At 43.6% G+C, this 22,944-nt stretch overlaps 1 protein-coding gene across 1 annotated transcript; it reads left to right on the plus strand.

Moving 5' to 3' along the window:
- The first annotated feature begins 1,540 nt into the window (after nt 1-1,540).
- On the plus strand, nt 1,541-22,748 carry MTF1 (metal regulatory transcription factor 1). Its single transcript, XM_032202305.1, has 11 exons — nt 1,541-1,589; nt 1,853-2,327; nt 8,469-8,707; nt 9,102-9,233; nt 9,910-9,983; nt 11,033-11,166; nt 12,017-12,094; nt 13,647-13,749; nt 14,306-14,859; nt 15,735-15,801; nt 16,585-22,748. Exons 2-11 carry the CDS (start codon nt 1,905-1,907, stop codon nt 16,971-16,973), a joined length of 2,193 nt encoding a protein of 730 aa, XP_032058196.1. The 5' UTR covers nt 1,541-1,589; nt 1,853-1,904; the 3' UTR covers nt 16,974-22,748.
- Nucleotides 22,749-22,944: the final 196 nt, after the last annotated feature.

The following is a 22,944-nucleotide window of genomic DNA, read 5'->3' on the forward strand; positions in this document are numbered from 1 at the left end:
ACCAGCTTTTTCTTTTTTTTTTTTTTTTGAATATCACAGTATTTTATACAATCTATTGCTATTAAATGCAGCTCAGGCAGTTAGAATCAGGTGTCACTGTTAATAAGCTGTAAAATATATTGAATTTCTAAATAAGCTGTATGTAGACAAGCAAAACTATAAAAGCTGATATTTTCACTGTATTGTATTTAACTTGTATTAAAATTCAGAATTTTTAAGTCCTTGTTATTTAAATAAAAGCATCTCAGTGCATTTTTTCCAGCTCGTCTGCCCCATTTCAGTGTTGGCTGGTTTCGATTCTTGATTTGAGGGTGATTTAAGTCACACCTGTAAAAGGCAGGGAGGTGATCCAGTCCACAGTACTTCCAGTACCACATTGGCTGTGGTAGCAAAGCAGATGTGTTATATGAATATTTCTGGGCTTTCCCCAGTACTCTAACCCTGTGGGAACATGCAGCACCACGGGGCAGTGATCCAGTCAAAGTGAAAGAACCCAGTTTCTTGCAAACCTGTCGTTTCAAGAACATTTGCTGGCTGATGCCCACACTGCTGAGCCAGGGCAGCTGCAGGCAGGGACAAGATGAGCTGAGCACCAGTTATGACCTCAGCTGGAGCTTCTTGTGCTCAGGCATATGGTTCAAAGATATTCCCCCCACCATGGCAGGGGGACGGGAGCCAGCAGTGTGCCCAGGTGGCCAAGAAGGCCAACGGCATCCTGGTTTATATCAGGAATAGTGCAGACAGCAGGAGCAGGGAGGTGATCGTCCCCATGTCCTCAGCACAAGAAGGACATCGAGGCCCTGGAACATGAACAGAGAAGGGATGCAGAGCTGGTGAGGGGCCTGGAGCACAAGTCCTGTGAGGAAGGGCTGAGGGAACTTGGGGGTGTTTGGGCTGTGGAAGGGGAGGCTCAGGGCAGAGCTCATTGCTCTCTGCAACTGCCTGGAAGGAAGGGGTGGGGAGCTGGGGGCGGCCTCTGCTCACAGGGAACTGTGCCAGGAGCAGAGGGAACGGCCTCGAGTTGTGCCAGGGGAGGTTCAGGCTGGAAATGAGGAGACATTTCTCCTCAGCAAGAGCGCTCAGGCGTTGGGACGGGTTGCCCAGGGAGGTGGTGGAGTCCCCGTCCCTGGGGGTGTTCAGGGAGAGGTTGGACGTGGTGCTGGGGGACAGGGGCAGGGGGTGGTGATGGGGGCAGTTGGACCAGATTAGCTTGGAGCTCTTTTCCAACCTAACGATTCTAGGTTTCTATGAGCTGGGTGAGCTTTAACGTCCCTCGGAACCCAAAGCACACAGGACTTGGACTCGGTGACCCTTGCGGGTCCAACTGGGGACATTTTGTGCCTCTACACCTCTGTGTGCCCCTACCTCACAGCGGCGCTGCTGCCGGGCTCGGGACTCGAACCCCGGTCCTTCACCCCCGGAGCCCGAGCGCCTGGGCGCGGCTCCCCCCCCTCTCCCCCCTTTCCCGCGAGTCCCCGCGGCGGGGCGCGGTGCTCCCGGCGTGCCGCGCGCGGCCGGAAGCGGAAGTGAGTGCGCTGGAATCATGGTGCCGCCGGGGCGGGGAAGGAGCCGCCGCTGCCGGGGGCTCGGTGAGCGCGGCCGGGGGGCGGCGGGGGGCGGCCCCCGGAGCTTGGGGCGCGGAGGGAGAACGCAGTGAGAGCCCTGGGGGCGGCTCCCGGCGGGGCTCGGCCGCTCGAGGTTCGGGGGTGGCGGCGGTGGCGGGGGGGGGATCCGTGAGGAGCCGCCCGCGGCCCGGTGCCGCCGCCCGCGGCGGTCCCTGAGGGGCCCTGAGGGGGTTTCGAGGCCTGGCCCGGCCCCTTCTGACCCCCCCCGTCCTGCTCCTCTGTTGCAGATGAGCTGTCGCGGCCCGGCCTGAGGATGTCGCAGTGAGCGGCGGGGGAGCCATGGGGGAGAACAGCCCCGAGGGCACCGCGCTGTGCTGCGAGGCGGAGGAGGAGGAATTGAGCCGGGAGGACAACGGGATGAGGTTCGCCACTATCGCCGCTAAAAACGGGCTGGTCTCCTCCTCGTCCGGGACGGTGTACGACAGGACGACTGTTCTCATAGAGCAGGACCACGGCGTGTTGGAGGACGATGAGGATGAAGGACAGTGTAGCGATCACTTGCCTTTTTTACCCGAGGGTCATGAAGAAGGATTTCATTTAATAGCAGATCATGAAGGAATGTCCCAGGGTTACGTGCAACATATAATTTCTCCGGATCAGATTCACCTGACGATAAATCCTGGTTCGACTCCTATGCCACGAAATATCGAAGGAGCAACACTCACTTTGCAGTCTGAATGCCCAGAAACCAAGCTTAAAGAAGTAAGTAGCCAAAAACGTTTCTAGACTCTGTTCTCGTTTTGAGTAGTTTTTAGCTGGTGACCTCAAATGCTTTGAAAACATGTTTCTGCCAGGAGGCAGGCAGCAGATTCCCTTGTTCTTAAAGGTTCGTGTCTAGTTAGTTCTCTGCAGTCACTTCCTTACACGGGCTGTTGCTGTTAGTGACAGTAGCGCCCCGTGGAGGTAGGCGTGACCGTGTCCCACAGGTTGGTGTATCAGCAGCAGAGCTGCAAACGTCATCAGTTTTCGCTTTCATGCCCTGCTGCTCTCTTGTGAAGCAGCCAGGAAGTATTTCTTCATATCTGGTGACACACTAGATAACAGGAGAATGTGGCAACAAAAACCCATTTGCATTTGTAGTGTGTGTGATTTTTTTTTGTGGCCTTTTATTAGTTGGAGAACTATCTTCTGAGTTCAGAGACACGTAAAAAGAATGTGAACTCTGTTATTCTGTGGAGATCCCTGCTCCTGAGCAAAGCACATCCAAATTGCTGTTTAAATTCTGCCCTGTTTCAAATAGCTAAAATACGAAGCTGAAGGTGCCAAACTTAAAATTGCTTTATAGCTTTACTGTGTCACTCACGGGGGAACTGAGAAGAAACTTCAGAGTACTGGCTGAAGCAAATTTATATATTTAAAATAGAAACTCCTTTTAATTCCGTTTCCCTGATGAATTCTGCCTGAATGCAGAGTGGTGAAAGCTTGGCTTACTGCTTATGTGCAAAAGCAATGCAATGTTGCCTGCAATGCCAAGGCGTTTTTAACGACTGAGTGCTGCTTTTTTGGACCTTGTTTCGAGTTAAATTTATTCAAGTGTCTCTGCTAGGACTGGGGGTAGAAGCATTGACTTGATGTGTAACTGATAGTGTGAGCGAGGATTGCAGAAATGAGCCCTTGTTAGGAAGGAAGCTAGGTTCGAATGCTCTGAATAATTTAGATTAGCAGGGAACCTTGATTATCACTCACACGGCAGCAAGGAAATGTGGCTGTGGGAGGTCGGCTTCACGATTAGTCACAAAATTCTGGACCCAGGTTTGTTCTGTAAACCCATTTAAGTCTAAGGAATTTCTTTTACTCAATTATTCGTATTTGTAGCTGCTGAATCCTGCCTCCTTAGCTGCTGAAGTGTTTAATTTTGGTGTGTCAGTCATGCCAGTATTTTCTTTTCCTTTTTGTAGAAGGATCAGCTTGCAGTCTGCAATGTGTGAGAACAGTGTGTGCTAGCTGAATTGGTGGTGATGACTTTACCCATGCGATTAGCCTGCTTTATTTCTTCACCCTGCCCTTTTTTAAAAGGCTTGCAAGACCTGGAACTGCCTGGTGAAGTTCTTTATCTGAATTTATTTTCCAACTCCTAGCTTAATTTTCTAGCTGGGGGAAGGAATTATGCCGTAATTTGAAATAAGTGGAAATAAGCCCTGAGGAAGCAGAATCTCTTCTGTCTTGTCAAACCCCTTTTTAGTTCCATTATTTCAGATGCTTGTTAAGTTGCCAGGAGGAAAAAAAGCTTTAATACTCCTGTGCCTTTGGCTCAGCTCTGAGTGCCAGCAGTCTGATTCTTGGGTACTTCCAAAACATCTGAGGCAGCTCTAACAATTGAGAGGAATGCTTTAAAGTCCTAAACTTTCAAGTCAATCTTGGAGACCTATGAAGGGAAATTGTTACACTCCATTAATCCCTTCAACTTCCTTGTGTTGCAATACGCGTCTCTCATAATTGTCTGGTGGAAATACACGTGATTGTAGTCTTCTGTTTCAGTTTGATTGATTTGCTTTTGTTCAGTGTTGACACAGGAAAAAATATAATTTAAGGGGAATCTCTAGAACTGAAAATAAAGGCAAACAGCAACCTAAGTGGCCTTTGGTCAGTGTGATGTGCTCAGCTCTTGCGAGTCCTGTTGATTACTGGACAATTAGCTCCTACTTGTAAGGCAAATGCTTCGTTAAGCCTAATGAAGCCTCTTCCAGCTTCCCTCTGATGCATCTCCTGCGTAGCACGCTGTCCTCTGCAAGAAGTGTACGTGCTACAGCCCCGGCCTTTATCTCCAAAGCAACCCATTTCTGTGTGCTCCGTGTCCCAGCCATCTGTGGTTTCTATCACTGCCGTGTTTCTGTGTTGTTGCTTGCGTGTGGCGCTGCTCCCAGCTTCCCAGTGCTGGAACCACCAGCCCTTCGCGGTCAGCATCTGCATCGTTCTGTATGTAAGGCGCGTGTGATGTGCTCAAGTTCCTAATGTGAGATGAGAATTAAATGCTTTGCTGCTCTACAAGTCTTATTCACTTATAATGTGGTTTTAATATTGCTTCTGTTCGTGCAATAAAGATTTAGTCTCTGAGAAAAGGGGGGGACTGCAAGGCCTCTGCCATAGTCCCGCTGTTAAACTGGAATTGTCACCACCTTCCTTTGAGAAGTGCATCAGCAGCCAGGGACCAGATCCTTAATCACTAATTAATAAATATCCTCCTCTTCCTCTCACTGTCTAGGCGTAAACGCAAATGCACAGAAGGTTTCTTAGACTCCTCATCTGATTTTTAGGCAGCTCACATCTGCGTTGCTTCCCTTTTGCTATGAGATATCCTGTAATGCGCTGTGTAAAATGTTCCCCAGCAGCTGCCTTAACACTCCAAAGGGGAGCATTTCCCTCAGTACTGATACAAACCGTGCTGAATCTGATGACCCCTGAAGATAAAACACGCACGCGTTGATCTAATAAAATGTGTTTTCTGCCCTTGTGTCTGTGTTTTATCAGCCTGTGCTCTTGTGTTTTGGTAGCCGCAACACACAACCAAATTTTAATTATTTTGTAACTGTTGTAATGCCCAGATATTTGTTACCAACTTCAGCTGATTTGGAGGGTGGGTTGTTTTACAGTTAAATTACTGTCCTTCTCTCAAGACCACTTCGTATTATTAAAAGCAACTAGATAAGAATGCAAACATCTCCAAAACTTTTCAATTTCCTTGGGTGGGAGAACATCATGTGCTGTTGTAGGTGCCCACGCTGACACCAGGTTCTGGTGCAGCACACCACTGCCAGGGCAGTCACACACGTGCATTTCTGGGTTAGAAAAACTGTAGGAAGTGGAATGCTTTAGAGTAAAGCTTGGGTCAGAGGAGAAAGGCTGAGCTCCAGCCTGTGAATTTCGTGGTAGGCTGTCAAGTCCTGAGTGCAACCATAGCACTTCATTACGTGTTCTCCCAAGAGTTCATCACCTCTCCTGTGTGGAGAGCAGCTGAGGTAGCTAGTGTCCTTAGAAATAAAAGGAAAACTCTTGAAACAAACACAGTGTCAGAAGAAACTGAATCATGTCTCCACTGGCTTTTTTTTTTTTTTAATTATTTAAAGCTTTTGCAGTTAAGTGTACAGTAGGTCCTCTTCTGTGTCCCTTTTAAAAAAACAAAGCAAGAAACCAAATCCTTTATCCAGTGCTAGATGGAAACGTAGTAAGGATTGAAAGGAGATGGTATTCTGAAAAAGGAAAGTCTTTAGTCTGGTAAGACTTCTGAGCTCTAGTTTTTAGGAAGTCCCTTACTGTGAGACAGTTACCCATATTCTTTCTGCATCTATGGCAAAAAGCTTAGTTTGAACCTGTTCTTTCTCTTCTGCATCCTACGTAACTTCTTTAGCTCTCCTTTCCTCCCCGTTGAGTTTTGTGATAGCTAAATGTCTTTCACGGTGGCTACAGTTCTGGGGGATAATGTTTGTCAGCTGTCATGCACAACTGGAGAAGCACGGAGAGCAGCTGCTTGGCTGAGCAATTGTCAGCTCGAGGCTCCAGTTCGGAGGAAAGTCTCGCCCTGGATTAATCACGTAGTGAGACGAGTGTTGATATTAAAGCTTGGAAAACTCACCTCCAGTGAGCAATATGCTGTTAGCATCAGATATTCATGAGGTAGGAGTCAAGTCAGCGCTACCCAGAATGAAAACTGCTCCTAGTTAATTTACTCAGGTCTTCCTAGTGTCATAGTTCGGGTATTTGTATTCTTGTACACGTAACCTGCTGTAATGTCCTCCGAACAACAAGGTTTTATCAAAAGCAGGTGTAGGTGAATGCCAGCCTGCAGATGTGGTACCAACAAGAGGCTACAGCTCGAGACTACCCAAGAGATTTTGCAGCTCCTGTCCACTCACGTTTTATAAATCTTTCTTGAATCACATCCTAACAATTTCATACCCTACAAAACAAGGAAAATAGGTCGGTGTTACTATTCATTTATCTGCCCTTAATCCCAGTGAAAATTGGTGTTTGTGTTTATGCCGAGGCACTATCTGGCCATGCTGCTTCCTGGAGGGCTATTTAGATGTCCTCACGTCGTTGGGATCTAGCAGTCACGTTCATAAGAGGAAATGCTGAGCATGTGTGGCTCCCCTGACAGCACTAAGGGCTGCTACTTTGGACCTTCCTTCGGACCCTCTAGCACTGATGCAGTCTTCAACAGTGCCAACAACTGCTAGCGTCATATATAATGTGTCCCAGATCCCCTCCATTCTCCTTGTTCTTATGACATTGTGTAACGTGAATGGGAGACGAGTTTGGGGCAAAACAGTGTGGTGTGGAGTCATTTGGAGATCTCATACTGCTCCTACTGAGGGTCTGTTCCTTCACTGATGTGGTATTACACAAAGCGTTACTCAAATTACTTATTTTATGAAAGGATTAACAAATACTCAATTCCTAGGCACAAAAGAACGATGTGCTTCTGCTGTCTGGCTGCTTATGGCACCCACTGAAGTGCCAGATATTTCTGACAGGAGTGTGACTACAACTAAAGTGATTTTAAACTTACCTGAGCACAGGTCAAGGGGTCCTGTGTTAGTTTGTTTTCATACCCCCATCTGTGGTAATAAAACAATGAGTTTCAAACGTTGTTTTTCTGATGGGTGTATATATAAAGCAAAAAGTGAAGGACAGTTGTTGAGACACGAGATGGGTGGAAACCCTTGTTTATGTGTCATGTACAGGCTCATCCACTTCTCCCGGTATCAACCCACAATTCAGTATCTGTTAATTTTTTTTAAAGACGGTCTGTAGCCTCGTCTATGCAGCAATACTGGGTACTGTCAGGTTGTACCTTGGAAAAGAGGATTGCTGACTGTCCTGCTAGATTTTCCTCCTGTCTACTCATTACACTACCAGATCTGCAAGTTTCTGCTCCTCTCTTGTGACTTTGCATCGCCTTTTTAAACGTTTCAGACTCGACATCGTTTGGAATGCTCTTCTGCTGCTTGCCTGTCAGCCATCAACTCCTCTCCTGGGCTCTGTAATTACTTTTAGATGTTAAGGTTTCTCAATGGCAGCAGTCAAATGAAAGCCGTCAGTCTGATAATTAATGTTGGAGGGAGATTATTCGAGCATATCAGATGGCTTATTCCTTCTACTTCACAAGAGAGACTGAGATTTAATTAAGCGTTATGACTTGCACACAGGAAGCTTCTTCCGTGGTCTTTTTTCTGCCTGTAGTAGAGGCTGGGAAGACTGTCAGACCTAGTCCAGTACGAAACTGCTGCCTGGTGATGGAGATCGCTGGCTGAGAATCAGTGACGCTGACCTGTGATGGAAAGCACGTTGCCTGAGTCCCTGCACTTCAGCTGTTTACTGGTTAAGTCAAAGCAGAAGAGAAGAACAAAGCGCAACGAAGGCTGCCTTTGAGATAAAATTAAGTAATAAATGGTCTGATGGAGGCTGTAGGAGATTTTGGAAACTGTGGTTCTCGTTCAGGGTGTTAAGGTTCATCTTCCTTTATCTTCAGCCATTAATAGGAGCTCTGCTGTAAGCACTGGAGTGAAATACAGGTGGTTTGCTAGCCTATTAGGGTTCTTTTCAGCTATTGATTTCTAACTAGATGTATTTTGAATTATTTTTTTCCCTTTTTTCCCCCCTCTTCTATTAGTTTCCTATTGTTCTCTAAGGTCAGCCTGCTTTCCGACGTGTGCCACTCTTCTTCGCATAGTACAGCAGATGTATTAATTAGTCTGATGATTAAACTGCAATTCCCCCCTCCCTCCCCCCTTTTGCCTTTGAAGTCAGAATCTATCGCATCGTCTTTGATGTTTAACTGGCGTTCTACCCTGCCTGGATTCTAGAAATGCTTAAAAATTAAGCATACAATATTTTGTCTCCCAGGTTAAGAGATACCAGTGCACCTTCGAGGGCTGTCCGCGCACCTATAGCACTGCCGGAAACCTGCGCACTCACCAAAAGACACACCGTGGGGAATACACCTTTGTCTGCAATCAAGAAGGCTGTGGCAAAGCCTTTCTTACCTCCTACAGCCTCAAAATCCACGTTCGAGTGCACACTAAGGAAAAGCCGTTTGAATGTGATGTGCAGGGCTGTGAAAAGGCATTCAATACACTGTATAGGTAGGGATTCTCTGCGTGTTTCATGTAGACGTGGCTGCTGCTCTTTTTGCAAGTTACATCTACTTGTTGTTTGTGTCTGAATACAATTATTATTTTTCCAAGTACAGATGCAAATAAAAACTCCACAAAAAGTGAAAAAGCCATACCAAGATGGTATAACCATCCAGGATGATGAACTTGTAATAAAATAGTTTGTTTATTTTATGGTAGTATTGCAGATGCTGCACAAAAACAAGGAATTCTAAGATTTGTGTGAGGACTTTGAGAATGATATCAATTACTTCCATTAAGCTTTAATCCTGTCCTCACGTTTAAATGAATGGCTTGCTTGCCTCAGAGAGGGGCTGGCTTGTACTACAGACCATAAAAGGGATTTTTTGTGCATGCTTTTCAGGTTGAAAGCACATCAGAGGCTTCACACAGGGAAAACATTTAACTGTGAATCAGAAGGCTGCAGTAAATACTTCACAACGCACAGTGACCTGAGGAAGCACATTCGAACACACACAGGAGAAAAGCCATTTCGGTAGGTTGCTGGGTGGCAATTTTCGCTTCTCTAGAACTTCTGTAATGGATCACCTGTGCCAAATGGCAGCTATTACTGTCATTAATGAAAAATTATTCCCATTAAAAAAAAAGGCTAGCATTTGAGCATGTTTCTTCTAGAGTGCTCTTAGTTATTTGTAAAAGTGGGTGAAATAACTGTCTTCAAGTGACCGGAATAGTCAAGCTAGGAGAATTTTTTTGGACGTAAGTGTATTGCAAGATAAGCACGATTATAAAACATATTGGTGTATGTGTGATGTGATGCAGAGTTTATTCCATGAAGGAGACACCCACAACCCCAAATGACGACGTTATGCTTGACTTTTAAAGTCACATTCAGAGTTCTGCTTGCATATAGAATAACCTAGCAAGGTTTAACTACACATTTTTCCTATTGGGCAGTGTTGTGGTGTTTATTTTTTTTACATTTAGATGCAGTTCATAAAAAAGGAAAAGTTCTTCTAAGATCAGTCTTGGTACCATTGTTTTTATTCTTTAAGATAAGTCTGTGCAGCATGCATAGCAGCTGTAGGGACGTACCTGGTACTAGCAGAGACTGGTGGCAGGCCCCCTTTCAGAGTCCTGTGACATGAACATGACATGAGGTTGTAACAAATGCATGAAAGGAGCCTGATTCTAACTCTTCCCTGATTCAGGTGTGAGCATGACGGCTGTGGAAAGGCTTTTGCTGCAAGCCACCACCTCAAAACACATGTTAGGACACATACTGGTAAGTCCCAATGATTTATTTTATTTTATTTTATTGAGCCTGTGCAGTTTATACTAACTCTCAGAATCTCAATATGTATTTAAACTTGCATATAAAATAACCTAGCAGGGACATTTAACTACACATTTTTCCTATCAGGCAGTGCTGTATTTATTTATTTTTTTTACATTTAGATGTAGTTCATAAAAAAAAAGAAAGGTTCTTCTAGATCAGTCTTGGCACCATTGATTTTATTTTTTAAGTTACGCAATACATTCAGGACTCTTAAATACAGCTATGCAAATAGATGTAACTTAGTGAGTCAGCTATAAATCACTTCTTTCCTGGAGATATCTAGGAATGTATTCTGATTCTCCTCTATGACCTGTGTCAAGCACATGATAACATGAAAAAATGGGTGGACAATAAAAAATTCAGCTCATGTTTCTGCTGAGAACAAAGAAGCTGAACCACAGAGAAAAGTCACTTCCATTTATGCCTGACAGGTCTTGAATTTCATCAGCGTGTTTCACAGATGTCTCAGTAGTGATGCACAGAAATTAAGCATTCTGTTCTTGTGTCAGTTCACTTGATAAAATGGAACCTTTTATTTACAAGCCTCTTTCCAAGAATGACGAATGTGTTATGTGGCATTATAGCGACTCTCAAATCTATTCATACAAGTTCCAACATGTCGTATAGTAATTACCTACTGTTTTGCAGAGTATTATTAAGACTGTTTATAAGGTGGGACCCAGTCTTTTGAATAGGGCCATTGTGATAGCAAGTTAAGGAACTGCTCTTTCAGTTAGCCGTTGGTGCTGCTGGTTTGGCTGTAAGTAGCAATTTGTACAGAAACCAAGGTACTTCTTTTTCCTATCAAGATGTGCTCTGGTGCAGAAAGAGTTTGAATATACTTAACTTATGCTAAGGTTTCACTTTTTGTAATAACAAGTTGTGTTGGAGAAAAACAACCGTGTTTGTATAAAATACTACTGCTATTCTATGTGCTTTAAAAGTATCTTATGTAAGCTTGTATGTTTGTTATGTCCGGTTTTTGCTGCCTATAGGGGAGAAACCTTTCTTCTGTCCCAGTAATGGCTGTGAGAAGACTTTCAGTACACAGTATAGTCTCAAGAGTCACATGAAAGGTCATGAGAAAGGACATTCCTATAATGCACTTCCCAATAACAATGTGTCTGAGGTTAGTAGCTCTTCTTCCTAATGCTTCTGGTTTAGGTAGAGACAAAACCTTCCTTTGGTGAAAAAAATTATTTGATCTGTAACTTGTTTTAAAGGTGTAACATTTAAGGCTGAGATTTTCAAAAGAAATTATAACTAATCGATGCCTATCTCCCATGAAGTCACTGGTGGTGGCCTTTATTTTTTGAACTGAAAATTCAATTTCAATTCTGAAATTGCTGGCATTCAAGGTGGAAGTGTAGACTTTCTTTTCATAGGCTGTGTTCACAGCACACTGATAATAAAGAGTGGCATCAGCATTTCTGAAACTTGTAGCATGGCATGTGGTTACGAAGTTTTATTTAGAAAAGCACGTCTAAGTTTGTGTATTCATTTTAATCACATTAAAATTAGCTGCTGCTGCTTGGATGACTAGCAAGTACTGGCACAAGCATATAGGCAGTTGTATACATTATCAAGTTATTCCCTGTAGATTCTAATATTTCACTCAACACTTCGTAATATGTGTGTGAAGTAAAATAAACACTAACTGTTAATGACATGAATTTTTATATTCTACAGGCTGCTTTGCTCATATGCTAATTTGGAGTTCTAGGTTGCTTAATTTTTTTGCAAAGCAATGTGGGAGATGTTAAGATCCTTGAGAGCAGCTAAATATGTTTTGCTTAGCAATATTGTTCCTTAGATTTTAGAACTGAGACTCGGGTCATCCATAGGTAAAAACAAAACAAAACAAAAAATCTGTGTAGACAGAATAGCTCTGCTTATATTGTATGAACTTTAAAAAGTAATTAGAAACATTTCTGCCACTATTGTTTAATATTTAACCCCATTTCTTTTCTTCTTTACAGGATACAAGCCACTCGCTCTGTCTGAGTGACTTAAGCCTCATATCAACAGATTCAGAACTACGGGAGAACTCTAATCTAGTGAGTTACTGTCCCTGGATTGCCTCACCCATAATTTGAGTTTTGTTTTTTCCTAGCAATGTATCTGTCCTGTTGAGTGGAACACAGATTAGATACGTATGACTGGTTGCTTCTGTTTCACTTGCTCCAGCATGCTCTCCTTTAGACTTCCCTTTCGCTAGTGGAAGAGACATATTGTGTCACAAAATAAAATAACTCTAGCATTCATTTTCAATATGAAAATAACATTTGGTCAAAATGAATCAGCTTGAAGTGAATAGTGTATACAAATTAGATATTATGGTACTACCCAATATATGCCAGAGATGTAGCTATGATCAGCTCTGAGCTGTAGGATTAGAGCTGGCTGAACAGTGAATGAAACAGGTAGCTAGCTGATACACTATCCAGCATGTTTCTTGTGCTTCAGTGGGGGAATTTATACATGTCCAGACTAAGCATGGCAAGCTCGCTTCTTGAAGGCTTCAGACAGGAATACAGATAAGCAAATATTAAAGCAAGCTATTGTTTTTATACAGCTGAGTAAGATCTTTATTACTGAAAAGGAAAAACTTATTCTGCAACAGAACTAGTAGGACATGTTTAAACCATCTTCATCCCCACTGTTTGGATTTGTTCCCTGGTCTTTCCTGTTTAGATTTTGGTTTTAGGTATTAAGTTGGGTCACTTGTGTAGAGTAATCTGTTGAGTGACACAGTCACCTAATTAGGTTATTAAATATTAGCTGCCAGGTGTCGTTTAAATAGATTGCATCTTTTCACAAACACATCTGTGAATAAACTTGTAAGTACTTGAAGAGCCTGTTCAGGAAGCAATTGCACTTTACTGGCACTTTCAGCACAGAGCTTTGGCTTATTTTTTGCAATGGCTCTGATGTCTAACAGCAGAATAGCCAAGTGAAAGAGATGGATTTTCTTCCAAAATACGCAGTGATTAAATCAAGCTGTTTTAAAAGCTCAGCATCTGATTTTACCATAATGCTGTTCTTGCTTGCAGTTAACTGTTGACTGAGCTTAAATTTTACATGGAGGAAAATTATATGCTGATGAGAGTATGTCCTTATTTTGTGCTTCAACATGGAAGCAGCATGCAGGTTTTTAATATATTCTGTTCTGATAGCAGTGTGGGTGACAGCAGTGCATAGTTCAGAATATAGTCTAAGCAGAGTTATTTTATTTGTGCTCCAGAAGAGGTTTTGCAAAAAAAAAACAAGACCAAATTAATGTCTGTTTCAGTTTCTAGTAGAGTATTACAGTAAATAAATGTTGAACAAAGTATAAATGAGAAGAATGTATTTGACTTTTAAAGGCTTTGCTTATTTTTGTAAGGATTTGCTCATTATGTTGGTAAATTTTATTTTGGGTAATAAAAACTAAGTGTCATTTTACATTTTATGCTAGGTACATGAACTATGTACCTTTCCTGAAGGTGGCTGGTTAACTGGGCATGTGTTTCTGACGTTGATATGTTGGCTGCCTGGGATTCGTGCAAAGTTTATGGAGACCTGAGATGGAATGTTATCTGATATCTTCCTGTCTTTTCTATTTGCCAGACACATGGACAAGACCTGAGCACAATCTCACCAGCAAGTATCTTTGAGTCGATGTTTCAGAGCCCAGATCATACCACAAATCAGGAAGACTCTAAGCAGACAGGTACAAATTGTTTCTGCACTATTTTAAGAGAGAGTTTTTTGACAGTTTTCCCTCTCTGCGTGCAAGTGTTTGAATCAGCAACTCAGACTGAAAACTACTGCCCCACATAAGTTTAAGTAGCAAACCGACAACTTCAGCTTCAGTGTTGAAATATTTTTGTGTTGAAATACATTCACGGATGGTGTAACACTTGGGCAGTGACAAGGGAACTGACCATGTATTTACACAGGCTGTTGTACAGTGATGTTCTTGAACTTCATGTCTGTGTTATCTTTGAACTTCCTCTCTTGATGGAGCTGCATGAGCCTGCTGATGCTTTGGAGAGAGGGCTGAGGGGATTGATCAGCTAATGTGTATCAATCAGTGTTATCAGCTTCCTGAATTTGGACCTACTTTTAGATTTCATTGCCTAGTATTGTATGTTTTTGAGCTCAAAGTGGTAGTGCTTTATTGAGCAAAAATCTATTAGCTAGCTGATAAGTTTATTGAAAAGGTTGTTTATTCAGACATTATGACAACTGACGTATTTATATATTTTCTTTGTTTCTTTTGGCAGCTGCCTTGATTGAAGCTTTTAATGGTCATGCAGACTCAGTCACTGCTGTTCCGCCTTCTGCAGGAGATTCAGCATCGTTGTCTCTTCCACTCGTACTGCAGCTTGGCATCTCTGAGCCTTCGCATTCAGCACTACAAGCCTCAGCAGCACCCGCTGCTCCCTCCATAGGAACCAGCTCACAGCAAGCTGCATTTGGAAATCCTGCAACTGTTTTACAATCCCCAGAAGTGCCTGTTCCTCACAGCACACAGTTTCCAGCCAGTCACCAAGACTTCCTGCAGCACACTCAGACACCACCGCAGCCCGTTGTACAAGGACTTTCAGTGGTTGCTGGGGCTCCTGCCCCGACAGCACCAAGTGCCACTGAACCCCTGCCAGCTGTGGTTCAGACTGTGCCTGTTGGTGCGAACTCTGTTCTGACCAGTAATCCAACTATAACAATTACTCCTTCTCAAAGCACCGCTATTCTACAGTCCAGCATTGTCATGGGAGAGCAAAACTTGCAATGGATATTAAATGGTGCCACTGGTTCTCCACAAAGCCAAGAACAAATGGTTAGTATATCTAGTTTAGCTTTGAAACAGCTTGAACCATCCCTGTTCCTCATAGAGTCTTTCCCCTTGGGAAAAAAAAAGGGGATCAAACCTGGAATTGTAAGATCCAAACCAGGATGCAGTATTATATAAAGCTTATTGTATTAATATTGATAAGAACGTCAACAATGCAGCCCCTAAAATAGAGAAATAAATAGAGAATAGAGGCAGAGAAATCCCAAGGGCATAGAAATCTTGTTTTCTCCTTCTTTTCCCAAGTGACAAACTTCTCACAGAAGATAGCAACCTGGTTTATCCAGGACACTGCACCATATGGCCTGAGAATATGTTTTTTATTCTATTCCTTTTGACAAGTACAAAAGACACTGTAAAATTTCAGCATTCAGACATTTTGTAATCTCTGTCTCTTTGTAATGCAGCCTCATAAAGATAATACGTTTTCTGGGAAAATGGGATGTTTCTGGTTCTCCATTAAATCTGGATATTGAAGACTGTGTTTTATCAACTTTAGGTTTTGTCAGTTGCAAATAAGTAAGAATGAAAGGCTGCAAGTACAAGCAGTATGAGCAAGCACGGCAATTTTTTTAAGAATTCAGTCATTCAGCTGTCAAAACAAGCTGTGATAACAGGCACGTAGTGCAAAGGGAGATTACTCCCCATCTTTAGGACTACTGAAATATTACTCTTAGTTTCGGAATAGCCAGAACATAGCAGGGAACCAAACCAAATGCTAATTTTTTTATTAGTTTCCCCGCGTGTTCTCTTTGGAAAGCGTATATTTATGTTTCTTTTGCTTGCAGCTGTTTGGAGGTTGAACAGTAGAAATTTGTTTCGAATCATCTCATGCTCTCTTTTTCTTTTTTTTTTCCTTTAAGCCACAAGTTCCGAAAGTAGTAGAAAAGGTTTTTTTTACCACTGCATTACCAGTAGCTGGCAACACAGGTAAGCATGTTCAACACAGAACCTTCTTTTCCCTCTTTGCTTGTTTGCAGCAGTGTTATCTTAACCAGGATTTGTGGTGATTTGATTGCTTGCAGAACTCTTGAAGAAAATTGTTCAATTTTTCAAATCTTCCTGAGGTTTTAAGTGCAATCAGTAGACTTATGGCTTTGTGCTGAGATCTGTCTTGTAGTATTTTTTCTAACAACTTGTAAGATAACCATAAATTAGATCTAGGATTTATAAAAAGATGTGCTGTATAAAAATAAGTATTTCATAAAAGTAGAATGATGTTTTAATGGAACATATGTAGAAGAACAAAAGACAAATGCAAGGACGTAATTTGTGTTCTGTTCTTTTAAATGAAGACATTAAATGGGCAGTAAAGTGGTAAACTTAATCAGTTCTTCAGCAATTGTTTTTGGTAAGTACTATCTGCAAGATTCATCTAAATGATACACAGCCATAGACGTTCTGTTCTACAATGTGCTTTCTGTACAGTATTATTATATTGCAAATCTGAATCAATCATAGTCAAAAATAGGTAAGATCTCTTTAGACCGGGCTTCTTAAGTCTGGGTTCAACCTGTACAGGCTGCTCATCAGGAGAGAGCACCTCTAATTTATTTATTTATCATCTGCTAGGGGTATTCGTTGTGCTTGAAAAAACAGTGTGTAATCTCTTCTGCAAGGTGCATACGATCAAATCTAACAGTGATTTGTCTCTCCCCGTGGTGGAATTACGCACTTTGGTTATGTGTGTCTTGAACTCTGTTTCCCCTTCAGGAAGCCCCGTTCAGCAGATTGGTCTCAGCGTTCCTGTCATCATTATAAAGCAGGAGGAGGCCTGCCAGTGTCAGTGTGCCTGCCGAGACTCTGCCAAGGACAAAGCCACCAGTAAGAAGGAATGTCCCTCACCTGAAACGAAAGCTTCGGAGCAGCCAGCTCCCCAGCTGCAGCCTCAGACCTTTCCTTCCTCTTCCCCTTCTCCTTCGTGTGGGCAGAGCAGTCAGATAGTTACCCCTTCAGACTCGCAGACTGAAACGTTAAGTGCCATGGATGTATCGGACTACCTGTCCCTCCAAAGCCCTGAAACCCCATCCAATATAATTCCAATTGAAGCACTACTGCAGGGTGAGGAAGAAATTGGTTTGAATAGCAGCTTCTCTAAATGAAGATGTTCCAGATTTTCTTTTGCACCTGGAGGGTAAAACCCTTCTCCTTAGAAGCAGAAACTGAAGGATCGATTCTTTTTCCTTCCTCTCTGGAAGTTTTGTGGCTTATTTCTGCTTCACAGATGTCATCTTAGTCACATCCCAGGTACATCCATCTTTGAGAATCTATCTAAAAAAAAAAGAAAAGTCAAAAAAAAAAAAAAAAGCTAAGTTATATATGAACTGTTTTGGCTGCACTGTCTGTCACTTTTGCTTGTCATATGTGAACACGGAAGTTAAGGTTACTCGTGTGCAAAAAGATTTTAAAAAGAAAAAGGGGGGTTAGTTTGTCTCCAATTGCACATCACTTATGTTTGGAATTTAAGGTACTGGCAGCGAGTGGGTCTTTGTTACAACTCCTTGGGTCTATAATTTTCTTTTGTCTCTTGTGTCTGATACTAACCATGCACTATAAGGGGAGCCCGGGAAAGGAAATTGCTGTAGCAGAAAATGGTTTTATTGTAGTAGAAGGTGATTTATCTGCAATTTTTTTGGAATGTGATTGTCACATCACTGTGTTGGGAGGTGATGCCTGGATTTGCATTGTACTAACGCAATTACTAAAGCCTACAGACATTTTTGGGGAGCTTATTTCAGCAGAGCACAGGGTGCTTGTGCTCCTGATAGATCTGTTCATCTAATTTCATTAGGACTTGAGATGTGTTGGCAGGTACACTGCTTCACAACACGGAAACGCAATCGGAGCCCCTGCTCGCTCAGACTCACGGGTCTGTTTCCTTTGCCTCTCTTTGAAGGATGCAGTGAGTTCCAGACGTAGTCAGATCGGTGTCTGCTGCTCTTTTGATTTACTTGGCTCTGTTCAGAAACAAGTCATCCTCTTAAACAAGCCCTCTGACTGTTTAATCAGGAGCATGGTGCCTTTGCTGGTTACTATCATCTTTTGTCAAGAACAAACCTAGGAAAATTTCCAGAACGATTTGCCGCAAATTCCGTTTGAATTCAGTGAGTTTATCCTTCAGTTGTCCAGAAACGCTTCCTCCTTTCTGTTAAGCTATTTGATTTCTGCCTGAATCTGCCTCCAACCTACTGCAATGCCAGCTTTTGTGCACGGGGCTATTTCTTGACTAAAAGATGTTACACGACATAGTAGTTTTTCATATCAAACTGAAAGTCTATATTCTAACCTACTCAGGGTAAATAAAACACAAACCCCCCTTCCACCAAAAAGCCTGTAATGTTGCAATAAATGCAGTCTCATTCTAAATGGTTTATTTATGCTGCATTATTTTAAAAGATGTAATTTTATAGTGTTTTATCCATCTTTATGGCTTTGCCTGTCAGTCTTTTTGTGTTAAAGGAAAGAATATTAAATAGTCTTTATTCAGTTTACAGTGTTGTTATTAGTGAGATACAAAGATAACGACTGTAAGCCAATTAACGTGGAGTGTCTCTGTGCACTAAATTTAGGAATGCAGTCTCCTAGTGGATAGAGATCTTTCACTGCTCTTTGCTCCTATTTGATCAAAGCTGCTCTCTGCACCTGCTGGGGACAGAATCGTAGGAATGCAGCCAGACCTCCCCAGGATCCCTGAGGATTTGGAGGTTTTTAACCCTCTGGTGACATGCTCTGTGTAGCCTTACCAACGTCACTGTCACGGTTTTAGCCGAAACAGTGGCTTCAGCTATCTCTCTTTCGATTCCCTTGCAAATGCACTGCCACAGCACAGATGGAAGCGGGCTGAAGGGGGCTGGCTTCTCACCTCTCCGACATTTCCTTTCCACTTTTTAAGCGCCGAAGGGTGAAGCTAGGGTTGTGCCACTAGGGTGAGCGTGAGGGAGGAGAGGCTGTGCTGCGTGTCGTGCCACTCGACTAGGGCAGAGCGCTTGGGGTTTTGCTAATTGCAGTGACGAGCTTAGGGGCATCAACTGAACTGGAAACGCGCTGATTGTGTTTCCTCTCTGAGCGTTGGCTCAGCCGCGGTGCTGTGCAGCCCATCACGGAGGGGATGTGGGTCCTGCAGCAATAAGGTCTGCGTCCATAAACTGCGGATTGACAAAGCATTTGATGTTTTGTTCCAGTCATGGTAACCCTTGAGGACAGTGTGGTGGTGGCCCTCTGTTTTTTTTTTTTCTCTTTTTTTTTCCCCCTACAGTATCATTTTGTGATGCAGTTCGGTTGCATGGCAGCAAGAAACTGCTTTGAACACAGAAAAAAACAGCCTCAAGCCTGCGTGGCTGGGGCTGTCTGCCCACGGATGAGTGTCCTCCGGTTCCCTCGTGTAGAGCTTGGCCTTGAAGGAGCGTGAGAGGCGCCTGGGGTGTGCGTGGGGCTTCACCAGGGGGCAGAGGCCACCGAGTGGCCTCCTGCCTTCCCTTGGCATCGCGGTGTTTGAGGGTGCGTGGACGTGCGTGCGTGTGTGTGTGTGAGAGAGTCTGCTAATGCAGGAGCACATAGGTTCCCCTGGAGTCGTGGGGTGTTCTCTGAGGGGGACAAGGGTACCAGATGTGCCCCGAAATGTGACAGCTGGGGGGTTTGGCAACCTCTCCCGAGCCTTTCCAGCCTTCAGGGAAGCATTTTTCCTCGCTAGTCTTGCTACTTGTGACTTAGTTCACCTAAAACTCGGTGATTAGGCCAGATAGCATCTTCAGAAACTCCTTTGTGGTAGAAATCAGTCAAACATCTACCAAAGGCTTTGAAATTGGAAGCTAATTTGGAGGTGTGGTAATTAGCAGCAGTAGGATGCTGCTTAGATCCTTTCTGAGTGGAGATTAGAGGTTAACCCCTCTGCTGCTTTCTCTTCACAGCTACTGTGTCCTGTCGTTGTTTTAGGAAAAGCAACGTGTTCCAGCTTCATGCTGACTTCTAGGTGCTTTGGGTGTGCAGTTACCCTCTCGTGTGCGTGTCAGGCTGCAATTTAGGCAAAACTAATTAGAGCTTGTCACGAGCCAAGCGGCGTGATTCTGTGAGCGCAGAGCCTGCTCTGCCACGAGCTGTGCGGCCCGCCCGTTGCGTCGTAGAGCTGTGTGCTGCTGTTTAACTGTCGGTCTGTTTGCCCGAGTGTTCCACGCTGCGTGTGCCCCACACGGCTGCTTGTGTTATCCCCAGCACCGTGTGATCGCTGTGCTGCTGGGGTGGTCATTAACACGCTCGGCTGGGAGGAGGTGCGTGAGCAGCTGGCAAGGGGAGGCATCGGTCACAGCAAAACCCTGAGATCCTTGGTGCCAGGGAGCTTTCTGCCCTTCTTCCCCCGTTGCCCAGGCATTTCACATATTCACAATACAATTTTTAGTAAGGAATGGAGTTTCTACCGTTGCAGATCTGGTAAGATGTTGGATTCCCGGAAAGGGGCGCGTTCTGCTAGTGTACTAGAGCCTCTGAGATCAGCGTGCCCTCCGTCTGCGAAATTTGCATTTCCCAAATCCCTTTCATGATCAGTCAGAGAGCAGAGCTGCTCTGGGTCGTTCTGTGTTAAAGGATTTGCTCTTCGGTGGCCTGTGGGGATTTACTTGGTTCCTTAGACTTTCTAGATGGGTGCAGGGGCTTAAATGTGCCGAAGGGGTCTAATTACCACCGTCGGTAGCTGTAGCAGCCAAGCAGCGACCCAAGCAAGCAAACCTGGCATGAAGCTGAAGGCTGTAGAAGTTGCTTTTCATGCTCATAGTTGGTAGAGGAACGAAAAATCAGCACTGTTCCAATGCTGGTACTGAATTATTTAGAACAAAGTACGAATTGGGCACTTCTGTAATGCTAACTGTGTCCTGAAAGACTAGTTCGCAGAACCTCATACTGGTATCTAAAATGCACTTTAGGTTATTTTATCTTTAACCCAATTGCTGCAATTTCTTTTGTATATACTTTCACAAAGTTTATTTTTGCTCTGAGTAAAAGTTAACAGGGGTGTGCAAAGATGAGCACTTAACTTGGTGCAATACTTGTAGCTAAAGATCATTGTCCCGCGTGGTCGGTCTGTCTGTGTCTGTCTGATGGAGTGTGTTTAGTGACGAGCTCGGTGACGTGTTGCCCTACCCTGTCTGTACCCGAGAGAAATTATGCATCATTAGCAAACGTCCAATCTATGCAAATATCCCACTGAGAGCACTGTGCTTTAGCAGGCCTTTTCTCTCACGCTTTCTGGGGAGCTGCTTGTCACTTCTGTAGGGAATTAGTACCTTCCCCTGACCCCGTTCCTCGCCTCCGACCCCGTTCCTTGCCTCCTCCCTTCTCCCTCGTCCTCCCCTCTCCCCCAAAGTGACACAGAAGTGACGAGCTGTTCTGGAGCAGGCATGTTGCACCTTTACAATTTGTCTTCACGAGATCGTTTTTGATGTCCTGTTCTCTGCCTTACTTCACGGAGGATGGCACTGCCGCAGTCATCCCAGATCTTGTTTTTTTGCAACTGCAGCAACATTGCTGAACTGTTTACAGTACTCTTCCTGCACCGATTAGAAATGCGGCTCGGAGAACCAATTAACGAGTGGCCTGCTGGTTGTGGAGCTGCTGGGGGAAATTCGTTAGGGCGTAATTGACCTTGGGGTTGATTGGAGATGAAGAGCTATTGCTGATGGGTGGGGGTTGGAAACAGCTGGCAGCCAGGGCCGGGACGTAGAGCAGAGGGGAACCTCGGTGTCGGGATCCTCGTCCTGCTGCTGGCTGGCTCCGCGACCTCGGGCAAGACACTTAACCTCTCCGTGCCTCAGTTTCCTCCCTGTAAAACAAGGAAGTTGAAACCTTTCTCTGTAAAATGCGTTAAGATCTACGAGGGGAAAGTCCTTGGCGTTAGTAATCTGAGCTAGCTGGACAGAATTGTGAGAGTTGAATTGGACCTAAGGCAAAAAACAAACAAACAAACAAAAAAAGCATGTCTGGAAGAAACCCTACAAATTTCTGATTGCCTAGTTTTTAATTGGTATACTATTTTCTCCTTACCATATTTTGGAAACAATGGCAAGTTTTTATAAATGTTAACTGTAGTTGATACTCATGGACAGGGCTGAACTTTTAACTTTTTTGCGTCTTGTCTCGATATATATCCGATGTTCTAGAAGTTGGATTCTGTGTCTGCACTGAGAAATGCAAATTAAACTGGATATTTATGTAGTAGTGTACATAGTCTAAGTGTGTGTGTTCTTGGAACTAGTTTAAAAATCCCACACCATGCTTTTGGTGGTGTGCAAGCTGGCCAAAATTTGGTTCATTATGCAGCGTACACTTTCTCAAATAAATGCAGTTTCTACTTTTTTCTTACAAGAAATTTTTTTCATACGATCTTTTTCAGCAAAACCAAGGGTATGTTTTTGCAGTACCGTAGCTGACAGTAGCTGGTGTTTCTCGCTGCGTAGCTTTGTGTCCTCTTCCACTTGCTTTTTGAACCAGAGCTGTCTGTCTGACCCTTGTTTTGGAGAGAGAGAGTTGCAGTTGCTGTTCCATTTCACACTGACTAGCATCAGCGAGGCGGGCAGGGCCGCGCTAACCTCAGGCCTGGCGGGTTATTGAAGTCGTCCTCGGCATCGACATCTGCAGAACTGTCAGACCAGGGAGTCCAGGAGAACCTTAGGCTGTCTGTTCACTGCTTTCGTTTTGTTTGACACGTGCGGGGAGCTGGGCAATGGTCTTGGAGATGAGAAAAGAAACGAACCCCAGTTTTTCAAGAATGTGTTTATGGTATTAAAGGAATTTATTTAACTCTGAAACATGGGAACAAATGTGCTTACATTGAGCAATGTGAAGATGTTAGTTACAGGTACAGTACTTCCAAAGGAAGAGCATCTCCAAAACCCAAAAAAAAAAAAAAGAGTAAATATGAATTTGTATTTTTTGAAGAATGTAAAATGTGAAATAATGGTGTTTGCTTAATTGCTCATTTTGTATGAAGTTAATATTGTACTTTGAAATATCTACAAAGAAGTGGAAATTAACTTTTTTGGAATTGAAAGCAATATTAATACTAATGGAATCCTAATTAAATGCTTA

The sequence above is a fragment of the Aythya fuligula genome, chromosome 23 (genome assembly GCF_009819795.1).
Source record: "Aythya fuligula isolate bAytFul2 chromosome 23, bAytFul2.pri, whole genome shotgun sequence".
Classification (NCBI taxonomy): Eukaryota; Metazoa; Chordata; class Aves; order Anseriformes; family Anatidae; genus Aythya; species Aythya fuligula.

Bases quoted from the DNA above. Each gene is read 5' to 3' on its own strand.
- MTF1 (XM_032202305.1), top strand. From the start codon at position 1,905: ATGGGGGAGAACAGCCCCGAGGGCACCGCGCTGTGCTGCGAGGCGGAG. The intron at 2,328-8,468 runs GTAAGTAGCCAA...TTTGTCTCCCAG, and splicing joins CAGAAACCAAGCTTAAAGAA to GTTAAGAGATACCAGTGCAC. The intron at 11,167-12,016 runs GTTAGTAGCTCT...TCTTCTTTACAG, and splicing joins CCAATAACAATGTGTCTGAG to GATACAAGCCACTCGCTCTG.